We start from the raw sequence: 12,427 nt of genomic DNA, 5'->3' as shown, positions 1-12,427 counted from the left end.
ATCTTTCTAGATTACCAGGGTCTGGATTTTCCACATATTTCCATATCTGATGCCCAAATTTAGCCCCGTCCACAAAATTTGAGGTTCTGAATAGAGTTTTGATTACGACTACGCCATACTATGACCATTTAGTTGCGTGACATTTACATATCTTATGTTTATTTTGTCCCCCCATGCCTGTTTTATTCATCCCGACCAGAAGGGACGAATGAAACATTAGGCAAGTTCCACTTTTGCTGCTTAACGGTTTTGTTCAGAGTTGAAAATGCAACGGTACTTAATCAGAAGCTTTCTGTGTGGTACGATGTAAATTATGTTTAGTTCAAAAGTGTTTAAATCATCCTGGCTCTCCCTTACGGGAGGCTAGTAGTGTCTTATTTCCATGGGGTTCCAAGGGGAATATTTTCACCCCTATGTCTTGCCACTTGGTTTCGAGGGACAAGGGGTAGGGGTAGGGGAAGGGGTAAAATAGAGAAATGGGATTAGGCCTAAGCCTGGACATTGGCAATCTGAGCCCATTTAGGGTATTTACCCCATCTGTAGACTGGATTTGGGAGGTTCTGTTAAAATAACTAAAAAGAATCTTAGACTGAAACAGAACTCAGAACTGCAAATCCATGCAAGACCACGGTCTTATAGGAGGTCTAGAGAATTTCCAACCCAAACATGCAGGTCGCTATGTCTCTGGATATATCATTTAAACACTAACAGACACAGGTCTCCTATTAAGTGACTCCAAAGTTCACTAACTGGTCTGGCCTCACCCTTAGAAGGAAGTTTGTAGAAAAATCCCAGCTGCCAGCTCTCACTGCTTTCCCCTGGAGGCGCCCAGTCACAGAGCCTGCTGGGGTGTGGGAGGACAGCATGCAGAAATGACCTCCCTGCATGCAGAGATGGCTCCGTAGGGGGGGTGCTCGACTCCACACAAGCCTCCCCACTTCACTAGGTTTCCTTCAAAGCTGCGAGAGAGGACACGTCCCACAAACACACCTCTGTCGGACGTGTTTACAAACCGACACACACACACACACACACACACACTCACATGCAGTCTTGGAAACATTAAGACTGTTGGAATCCCCCCCAAACACTACCTCATTGTCAGGGTCAATAAGTGGAAATAGTCTATGTTCATATGATATTTGTAGGCTTTGGTATAAGTTCATATTCTCTGCAATTAGTGTGTGACAATGATATGTTTATTCTAGCCTAAGAGGTGATGCTTCGCCACATCATCAGTAAATGATGTCTCTTAAAAGTGACGTGTGAGTGAGCAGGACATCTCATTTCTCATATCTGCCTCTCTTTCATCCCCCCCCCCCCTGGACAATTTGCACTACCCTGTCCCACAAATAGTGTTCTCTTTATTTACAAATGTACATACTGTAATTACACTTATACATAGCCTTATTATACTGCTCTTCATACTATCCATCCTGCACATACATTTATTCTTAATACTCTTATAATGGTACTGTATCTGCACTACAATGGTGCTGTTACCACACTGCACATAGCTGTACATACTGTACTGTACATATCCATATGTATTCTGTTTTTCTCTTAATATATTATATTAATACAATGCATATATTATTCTTACTACTGTTATATTGTTACTGCTGCTACTACATTGCACATATCTGTATGTTGTTCATACATTGTTCATATTAATCTATTCTGCTCTAAAGTAACTGCTAATACACTGCACATATTTATATCTAAATTATATTACCTTAAACCACCTTCTGTAAACCAACTGCATACTACTGTCTACACTGCACTATATTTCTTGTCCTGCCTATGCACCACCGGCCTATACTTTGTATAGCTTTTTTTGCACTTCTGGGTAGACGCAAACTGCATTTTGTTGGCTTTGTACTTGTACTCTGCATAATGACAATAAAGTTGAATCTAATCTAATGTAATCAGTGTTTTTTCCCGATGCATTCTACTGTCAGTGACTGACGCGAGAGAAGCGAGGTTCTGTGTTCCATTTATTCCATTCCATTCAGATATAGCATATAATACTAATTAATTTGGTGTCATCAAGAGGCATAAAATGAAATGGTAGCTTAGTGGATTGTCCATTCATTGTGCGCATCTGCACAAGTGCTGACAAACTGCACCACTCGTGGGTAGGCCAGAAACAACTACTGTATATTTAAAACCACAAATGAAGTGTGGGCAGGCATGGCCTACTGGTTAGCGCATCGGACTTGTAACCGGAGGGTTGCCGGTTCGAACCCCGACCAGTAGGCATGGCTGAAGTGTCCTTGAGCAAGGCACCTAACCCCTCACTGCTCCCCGAGCGCCACTGTTGTTGCAGGCAGCTCACTGCACTGGGATTAGTGTGTGTGCTTCACCTCACTTTGTGCTGAGTGTGTTTCACTAATTCACGGATTGGGATAAATGCAGAGACCAAATTTCCCTCACGGGTCTCAAAAGAGTATATATACTTATACTTATACTGATTACTGTAACTGTTCATATAGCGAGCCTAATCCACTGCATGAAAAAAGAGGAAATAACTTGTTCTATATATCATAGCAAATAGCCTATGTAATAGGCACATGGCAGCTTTAAAAAAAACATTTATTATTTTACATTTCACTCATCTATTTACTCAGTGAACGTAGATGTTGCAGACTGTTGCGCAATGGGAGATGATCTGCATCTCCGTTAACCGAAAGCTAGTTTTCCTAACATCTCCATTGTAAAATATGCCTCCATAGTGTCAAGCAGTGAAGTGATAACATTATGCAGGCAGCCAATGTTCACCGGAGTCAGAAAGAAGCAATCAAGACCGCCCTGCTCGCTCTATTATGTGTTTTTGTCCCTCCCAAACTGCGTTAAAATGGTGTATTTAAAGGTTGTATCAGCGATTGCAGGCCCAAAAAAGGCCCAAACATAAATTATCACATTAATCCAATCTGTCCTAACGATCCGCTAGCTGCCCGCCCCCATAAGCAGGCCGTCAAAAAACGCGTCTCTGTAGGCAGCCTAGGCTCTGAGATCTGTGCACAAAAACAATTGCTAACAACAAGTGTTGCCAACCACTCAAAGTGAAAGTGTTCCATATGTATTTTCTTTGCTTCCCCTTTCGAATACAATATTCAAATTACTGGAAAAAAAATTATATCCTGAGAAAAGTGGATTTTGAGGGGTACAGCTCCATAGACCTCCATGCATTCTGCACTCGTGGACGAGCGCCCTCATGTGGAACCACAGAAGGAACTGCAACCAGTTCAGAAGTTTTCCGAGAGTGGCAGTTCTCTAGCCTGGCGAGCCAGACCCACATTAAAATGTAGGGTCTGGGCACTCACCGTTCGCAGTGCTCAGTCCGAGGGTCGGGATAATCAGTTGTCTTTCAAATTCCCTCTGCACGCAATAGGACGCAATAGGATATTTGTTTTCAAGTAGCAGGGAATTCAAGCCAAACCGTTGCAACTCTGCCATCAATCATTATGTTAAGCCCAACAAACGACTCTATACACGATTTCAATGCCAGATTTAGTTTCGATTTCTAGAGCTCACAAGTCAACGGAGAGTTGCTAGACTAGCCCTGGCTGCCAATGTAATTTGCTGCCGCTAGGGGCGCGTCTAGATTTCTAGGCTAGCAGTTCTCCCCTTATTCAGAGAATGTCTAATAAGGGGAGAACCTTCACTCTCGGAACTCTTCCGGTGTGGTACTGCATCTAGGGGCGCTCGCGGGCGAGTCCAGAATGAATGGAAGTATATGGAGCAGTACCCCTCAAAATTTTATTTATTGCAAACAAAATTCCGCGATGTCTCCCGCGAGTCACGTCAGGCATACTGTAGCCTGTCTGTCCGGGATGAGCTGCCCTCTGTTGTAGCTCCTTCCGGCTAGCCTCTGAAGATCACATTTACGTAGAAAGCCAGACAAGTCAGACTCAATCGATCTCAAACAAGCCTAGCTTGTTCGTCTTTATGCAGATCTGTGCAGATCTGACTTGATGTGATGCATGCTGGGTTGAACAAAATGCATACTGGGATAGACTTAATAGGCTTGTTTGAGTTATTTTTTTGAGATTTGAGAATATTGTTGTTTATTATTACTATTCTCCTCAATTTTAAATATTATGTTGTTTTGTATTTGTGTGTCGCTTTGGACAAAGGCATCTGCCAAATCCATAACCACAACCATAATCATAACCAAATCCATAACCACAACCATAACCATAACCATAACCACAACCATAACCATAACCATAACCATAACCATATAAATGCACATGCAAGGCCTTGCATCAAGTGTTGAGAGAGAAGTTTGTTACTGTAAGCTATAGCTATTGGGTGATTCTCATGAAGCTGTAGTGAATATGTCCAGGTCATATTTCCCAAATACAATAGGCCTATAGTTGCTATGATGTTTTCTATAAAGAAAGTAAAGGGAAGGATACATGTTTTTATTATAATTTTAGCATTGTTTCATAACAATTTAGCCACAAATCCCAGTGAATTCTCATTACCAAAATTTGTCCAGAATAAAGGATGATTCCATATGCAGTATAGGGATTCCCAGTGGTACGTGTACCACCGGTGGTACGCAAGCTTCCACTATAGGGTCTCGAGATGAAAAGGGCAATGTTAGAAAGGTGTTGAAAATTATTATGATTATTTTTTTTTAAATCTTAAGCCTATGTTCTCTTTGTTCTTTGTGTTTCATAATGATGTTTTCCACACTGTTTTTAAGTATGAGAGTTCATAGACCAGTGGCACATTTTGATTTTGTTATTTGTTATCATGTAGGGTGGCTAATTAAACATGATGCCTGGAATGCGTCAACAGAATGTGTTACATTTTTATGTGTCAGGTGGGGGTACACGAGCCAAGTCAGGATGTAGATGGTGCAGGAAAACAAGTTTGGGAACCGCTGCCATATAGGAATAAGTCCCTATAAGAGTTCAAAGTTCCACAGTATTTATTTATTTATTTTACTTTAACTTTTTTTTTTTCTATTATGACCAAATGTCTTTTTTAAAATATTTTTTTTATCTTAAATCTCTTGAAATGTAACTCTTGGTTCAGGCAGGTTTTCAACTCTTCCATGAGCCTTCAACTGCATATAAACCAGTTGTGTCCAACATACTAGAATTTTGTATGTCCTTTTGCCTAAGCTTTTGTTAAATTGCTCCTTTTACATAAATAATCAGCCTTGAAGGTGGGAATGGTTGAATAATTTTGAGAGGCTGTAGTGTGCAAGCCTTCTGTAAGTATAGAGTTGTGGCCACCAGGTGGCGACAAAGACCCAGCCCCAATTCAGCTTAACCCAACAAACAGTAGGCCTAACTTATCAGGACATTTCCAAGACGAGTTAACTGGATCACCCCATACGTCTTGGAAATGTCCTGAGCAGAAGTTAGTAGAGAGCTCAGGGCTTTGAGGGTGTCACATGAAATGGAAAAGTAAAATAGATCTAAGGGAAAAAAACAAATGTCACTACACAGTACTCCTATGCACTGCAGCAGTTGAGTCTGTTGCAGGAAATGTAGGGTTACTAGCCTGATTTCACAGAATTATTGGACAGATACAATGTTAAAGGAAAAATCCGGCTGATTTTTACATGGATCTTGATCGCTATGTCGCTGAACTGTAAGTACCTGCAGCTAATAGCCAGTACTCCCATTGAGCTACAATGCTAGGTCTGGGGGTACCATCTAAACGTGCCTTTATGCCTCTTAACAGACTCAAAATGTAAATAAACGGTCTGTAGGCTACAACATGAACTCAGTGCTTATGTGACAAAACAATGCATTTTCTACTTGTTAGCTGTGAAGAAACCATTTGAATTCAAGGTTTGTAGTTTGTCACATAGGCTACCTCATTTCCATCAGTCAGCTACTCCAGTTCGGTAGCATCGATTTTGATCGTTATCTTATGGACAGTAGGGCCTACATGGCAATGTCTAGCGATCGAAATCCATGTAAAAATTGACTGGATTTCTCCTTTAATTAGAAAAAATGCACTTCTACAAATATCCAGCAGGAGTTGGTGTACTCAACTCAATCATGTTGCAAACATGAATCTGGTTTTCACTGTTCACCACCAAAAATTTTAGGCAACTTTTCTTTAGGACTTTTCCTCTTTTTCCTCTCCTTGATCGTCTGACAACAATGGCTCCAGAAGTTCAAATGGCTGTTGCATTCTTCTGTATAATAACCAAGTGTAAAAGGCTCTACAACGCTGTCAAATAGAGAGAGAAAGCGAGAAAGAGAGAGGTTTGTTTTTTTAACTACAGCTTCCACAATTTAATGTCACATGTAGACTAATAATATTCAGAAACTCATCCATACTCAGTCAAGTCAAGTCAAGTTTATTTGTATAGGCTAGCACATTTCATACACAGAGGTCATTCAATGTGCGTTAGACTATAAACAAAAGCAAACAGTAATAACAAATAAAAGCATAAAAGTGCAGTAACTTAGTGAAAGAATAGTTTAAAAGGCACAAGGTAAAATCATTTAAAAATAAAGAATAATTAAAAAGATTAAATAAAAGACACAAGGTAGAATAATTTTCAAAGCAGATTCAGAATTTGTAACTCATTTGAAACAGTTTGAGTTTGGTCTTATGTCTAGATGTAAAACTGGTTGGTTCCAGAGCTGAGCTGCATAACAGCTAAAAGCTGCTTCACCATGTTTAGTTCTAACAGCAGGTTTTACTAACAGGTTTTTCTCCTGAGTCCTGAGAGGTCTTGAGGGTGTGTAGGCCTACTGCTGAAGCATGTCTGATAGGTATTTAGGTCCTGCTCCATTTAGTGATTAAAGCAGTAGTGCTTTAAAGGCAATTCTATGACTTACTGGAAGCCAGTGCAGGTGGTCAGTTCTTTTAGTTTTTGTGAGAACCCTAGCTGCTGCATTTTGTATCACCTGAAGCTGTTTGATAGTCTTTTTAGCAAGGCCTGTGAACAGTCCATTGCAGTAATCAACCCTGCTGGAGATAAATGCACGAATTAGTTTTTCTAAATCATCTTTTGACATCAGCCCTCTAAGTTTGGCAATATTTTTGAGTGGCTGTTGTGGCTGTTGAAATTTAGATCACTGTCAATTAATACACCAAGATTTTAATAGTATCCTTTGCTTTCAACCCTTTTGTGTCAAGGAGAGTGGCAACCCTAAGTCTTTCCTCCTTTTTACCAAATATAATTACTTCAGTTTTTTCTTTGTTCAGCTGAAGAAAATTTTGAGACATCCAGGTGTTGATTTGTTCTATACACTGACACAGAGATTCAAGGGGACCTAGTTATTGAAAACCTTATTGAGAGCTGTTTCAGTGCTGTGATTTGCCCGAAAACCAGACTGAAAGTAATCAAAATACCCATTTGATGTTAAAGGCAGTGTCATACAAGACTGAACCATTAAAGTGATTCTCTTTTTGAATGTAATCAATAAAATGCAATGCATTCTGTGTCATTTTCTGTGAATATATAGTTTAAAAGTCAAATTATTCTGAAGGAAAGATGCTATTGCAACAGCTGATCAAATTGCACCCTATAACAGTTCATGAATCAATGTGTTGATTGGCTGAAATTATTTATTATATAGGCTCTGTTGTTTCACTGGAGTTTTCTTGAGTGCACACTAAACAGACAGCAAGAGATCAAGCATTTGGCCACTTCAGCTCATATCTCAAATGCTCAACTATTCAAATGAAATGAGAACAAAACCCACACAGATTCAGTATACAACAAAAAGCAACAACACAACAAATACTGATAACTAAAATAGAAACCTTAGGTTTTTGTAAGATCATTTGAATTAACTTAATTCAACGTAACACAATCATAGCTGAAATAGCAGTCCACTTCAAGGATATATCTTGGTTTTTATTTGTTTTCTGGAGGTGGTCAGCAGATGTAGGTCACAGATAAGAGGAAATGGTGTTTTCCTTCTCTGAGTTATGAGATGCACTCATCTGCCTGTGCAGAAACAGTGACAACAGGGAAAAGCAGAATTAACATGACTTGCATGGTTACAATCAATTGTGTTTTTGTATGCAACAAATATGAAAGGATGCATCTTTGTGTTAACTGAGTGGCACACAAACAAGACGTGTCTTTTTAATGTGTCTTCATTTCAAGGGTGTTAAGACATAGGCAATTGTTTTGTATTCTTAAAGAAAGATCCACGTCAGCTTCATGAAGAACGTCATAGCCTAGTCACTGGCAAGTCCTACGTATACTGTAAGTGTAGCTTCAACAGCAACATGACTGCACCTGCAACGGAAATCCTGGCCTTTGCAAGACGTTGACTGACGCCATAAATGATGTGGATTTAAAGGTCCGCCTCTCCTTTTGGTCCGAAAGCAAAACAGTTGCCTCATTTGCAGAGTACCATTGGGGACGTCCATGTGTAGCCTATGCTGTGATCTAATTCAGCAAGCCTCACAACACATCTTGGCAGACTGCGGAACCTATGCACGGCCTATTGCTTTTTGGTTGATGGAGATCTCAGGAATGAGACGCACATTAATAAAGTAGGCTAAACCAGATTAGTTTTTTTTCTGTTGATACTAGTAGACTGGCAGGCGGTTTTTGAGATGAATGAAAGCAACCGTATTTTATAAGCTAAAAAGGAAATGTGATTTGACTCGTTGCATTGTTTTTATGAATGAATTGTGAATAATCGCTAGCATATGTTCAAGTCGGGAGACGCAGAGCGTAATGCAAGAAATCGCGGCCAGATGAAGGATAGAGACTTCATGCCTAATATGGAGCGGGGGAAACCCGCGACATACACTGGGGACAAAAAGGCAAAAATGGCTGCGAAGACAAATAAAAAGTGGGTAAGACTGGCTACTGTCTTTGCATATGTACTATCTGTTTCTCTTGCTGCGATAATTCTGGCCATATACTACAGCCTTATATGGAAGCCAACATCTGGCTTAGCACCATCATCAGGAGGAACAGATGCTCCGACTCCGACTATCGCTGCAACCATTGGGGTTGTCACCACTGGCATGACCATCGTCAGTGCTCCTCAAGAAAATCAGAACAAAACCGATAGCACATTACACGACTATTTTTGGACATCAGAGCGCGCGGGTGCCCCTTCGGAAGCGCCACCCCACAGGGATTCTACTTACGGAGGTCCGACCCCTACACCAGAGGACACATTTCTAGAAACGCATAGTAATAGTGGAGCTGATGCGCGACATCCAACGACAAACAGAACACCCTCAGCAACAAAATCGGTCCATGCAGACATAGTTGAACGGCCGACGGAAAGCGCCACCAGCAAGCTAAACTCTGAGACGCACGTCACAGATAACACGCAGAACAAAAATATCTCGCTCTTGGATGTTTACTCCGATCTAACAACTGGGATTGAGGAGGGTATAATTGACGGTTCTGGGATAGAGGACCACTCTCTCTCGGAATTTATTGTCTTGAATGCGCCAGAGCCGGAGGACTCAACGTCACCTACTGCAGGTTCACAAGAACCCATGGTCAGTCCCTCTTCGCAAACTGAAGTCAGGTACACCCGTGGTCATCTCTTCTCCACAGATACACAATTTGACATGACATTCTCAGAAGGCTCCGCTTACAATCCACCCGACCTTCATGATGCAGACTATGCATCATCTGCTAAAACCTCTCAACCTGCAGAGAATGATAAAACTTCTCCCACGCATAGCATCAGCACCGGGACGGTTGCGGCCAGTGATGATGACGAGAATTAAGTGCGTGGTAAAGTGTCTGCCGTCTCTCTACAGTAGGCCTATCGGTGATTAAAGAGACGCTGATTAACATTGACTGCACGATGGAGATTTGAGGCGAGACATCTGTGGATACCTAATTCGCAAAATAAGAATGAACTGTTTCAAACGGAAAAAAGATAAAGCCATGCTTGACCTCAAATAAGGTCGTGAAATGATCACATATTTGGTCATATGTTTGTGCTGTAGCAAGAAGTTGCGTGGAAAAAAACTTACTGTCCCACTCAGGTATGTGTAGGTATAACTGTAAATAGTGGAAAAGGGGCATAGGATAGCTGTTTGCTGTAGAGAACTCAGCACCCCCTGGCTTAGGCCTATGCCGGCGTTTTAGCCAAATTATGTAGCATAGTTTTTATGACACAATGTGCAATTCATAGGAAGAGATGGAAATAAGTGAGTTTTAATAAGACATGTTCATTCTATACCTAGCATAAGCATAAGCTCTGGCTTCAGCAATATTAATGTCATACAAGTTTCTTCAGAGCAAACCATCATCCAAATATCACGGTTGTAGTTGATGATTATGTAGCTTCGCTGTTTTTAGTATGTAATTTTGAGCAATGTTCTTAATAAAGACAAATTAGGAATACAACTAGGTCATGTTTATTTGCATTAGGTTGAAATTACAACACATCTGACAACACCAGAAAAAATTCTAATGACACCAGTCCAAGGAAAGTGTCCTGCGTAGTTTTCGGTTAATTTCATTACACCACTCCTTTGATATGAACGCGTTCTGAATTTTACATTTTGATCAATTTGTTATCTATTTGCAGAACATGGATAGACCTTAAGATATACATGAATGACCAATATACAGTTTGTATACATTTTCATAGATGAACTAGTAAGGCATGATGTATCTTCTAGGCTTCTGCCATGCTCCAATTTGATAACTGTGAGTTCAGAGTTTCTTTGTTTATTCTTCAGTTCACATGGAATTGGAAGAAAACAACAACAAAAACAACAAAGGACATATTACACGTTTTGTTTTACGAAAACTCTGTCAGAAAAATCTGCCCTGCTCACTGGCCTAATAGTGGTCAGTGAGCAGGGCAGTCACTGTGAGTCCCTGGAGAGTTCCCATGCTCCATGGCAGCGGCCACAGTGGGTAAGGTGGCCCAGCTTTCATCAGGGCGCCTTGGGACACAAATCTCAGATATTCAGTGGCCCATCTTGTCCTTTTACTCTGGAGAAATCACTCAGGCACATGGAATGGGACAGAGGGAAACTCTGATAGCCTAATACCTGCCTCTAATAGCTTGTGAAAGCCTGAGAGCATTTACTGATCTGAATGTGTGTGTGAAATATCCAGCCCCTTACCAGCTCAACATGTACTCTTTTTTTTAAGAGTGATGTGTTTGTATAGAGTCTTTATTGTCCCATAAGGATATTCTTTTTCACACATGTCATTGTTACATTCCATGCAGGATGTACACAGCCTCATACATATAACATATAACAAATAACACATAACACCCCCCCCCCCCAGTTCCCTCCCTCCTCAACACCATACAAGCAAAAAGGTGGACAGTGCAGACAACATAAAACACAAAAGAATAGGGGGAATGGGTTATTGTCACAGGAGTTTGTTTAGTGCAGTGATTGCTGAGGGTATAAAACTTTTCTTAAAGTGTGCTTTTTTCCAGTCCAGGACTCTGTATCTGCGGCCAGATGGGTGAAGAAACGGTTCAGGGGATGGTCAGGGCTGCTTACTATGGTGCGTGCAAGGCGTATGGTGGCTGTGTCATTTGCATCAGTGAGGCTGGGGGTGGGAAGCTGTATTATCTTGGATGCTAAGTGTGAGATTTTAATGAGTTTGTTCTTGCTGGTGACATTTAGTATGGTGAAGAAACAGGGGGAGCAGTAGAGTAGAAGGGGTTGGGGGAACCTTGGGGGGTTCCAGTGTTGGTGATGATGGTTGATGATGTTGTAGTCCCTATTTTCACTGTCTGTGGCCTGTTGCTGAGAAAGTTGTTTATCCAGTGGATGAGGAGAGGGGTGACATTCAGGTGCTGTAGTTTCTTGATGAGTTTATGGCGCTGGATTGTATTGAATGCGGTGCTGAAGTCAACAAACAGAACTAGTGAACCTTAGTCACCATACACCACAGGTATTAGGCTGTACCTCTGTGCTGACATGTCATGGATTGTTTTGCTGACCTGCCGTGCTAAATCACTTTGCAAACAGACCTGTGACCTGCATTGATGTCTCAGAGTGCTTTAATGAACATTTGATGACAGAGATAGTACGGCATAGTCCTTACTGTGAAATGTGATTCAGATGCATACATATGAGTCTTCAGAATATCTCTAATGCATTACAATTGTACGGGAGTTTTTACATAGCATTTGCCACAGAACATGACAAGAAATACAGTACAAATACTAAAGATGAAACTGAAGGAATCAGGCGATCAGTGCGGTCTCATTTATTACTTTGAATGTTGAGACACACAGACAATCTTACTTTTTGAGGAAGTATATCACAACATGGGGGTGGGCAGAGGCCATTGTGGGTCATGACCTGTAAATATGTTGCTACTATGATCATAAACCATATCATCTCCTTATGGTTTAAAACAGCTTTTCGGACCGGGCCGAGACTTGCATATATCAGACATCCGATTTAAGATGGGCAGAGTGCAGGGAGGAGGGAGGGGATTCATTTAATCAGCAGGGAGCTC

General features: G+C 41.0%; 1 protein-coding gene across 1 annotated transcript; it reads left to right on the top strand.

Annotated features, from left to right (window-relative positions):
* The first annotated feature begins 8,347 nt into the window (after window positions 1-8,347).
* On the top strand, window positions 8,348-10,519 carry LOC143110061 (uncharacterized). The gene has a single exon (XM_076272895.1). It carries the CDS (start codon window positions 8,659-8,661, stop codon window positions 9,703-9,705), a length of 1,047 nt encoding a protein of 348 aa, XP_076129010.1. The 5' UTR covers window positions 8,348-8,658; the 3' UTR covers window positions 9,706-10,519.
* The last annotated feature ends 1,908 nt before the right edge of the window (window positions 10,520-12,427 follow it).

The sequence above is a fragment of the Alosa pseudoharengus genome, unplaced genomic scaffold (assembly GCF_046254945.1).
Source record: "Alosa pseudoharengus isolate Yale_2024_CS ecotype anadromous, Long Island Sound unplaced genomic scaffold, YU_APseudo_1.1 YU_APseudo_1.1_scf_7, whole genome shotgun sequence".
NCBI lineage: Eukaryota > Metazoa > Chordata > Actinopteri > Clupeiformes > Clupeidae > Alosa > Alosa pseudoharengus.
Note: the sequence above shows the minus strand (reverse complement) of the source record. Positions and strands in the feature narration are given on the sequence as shown.

Excerpts from the sequence above, each read along its gene's own strand:
- LOC143110061 (XM_076272895.1), top strand. The coding sequence starts at position 8,659 with ATGTTCAAGTCGGGAGACGCAGAGCGTAATGCAAGAAATCGCGGCCAG.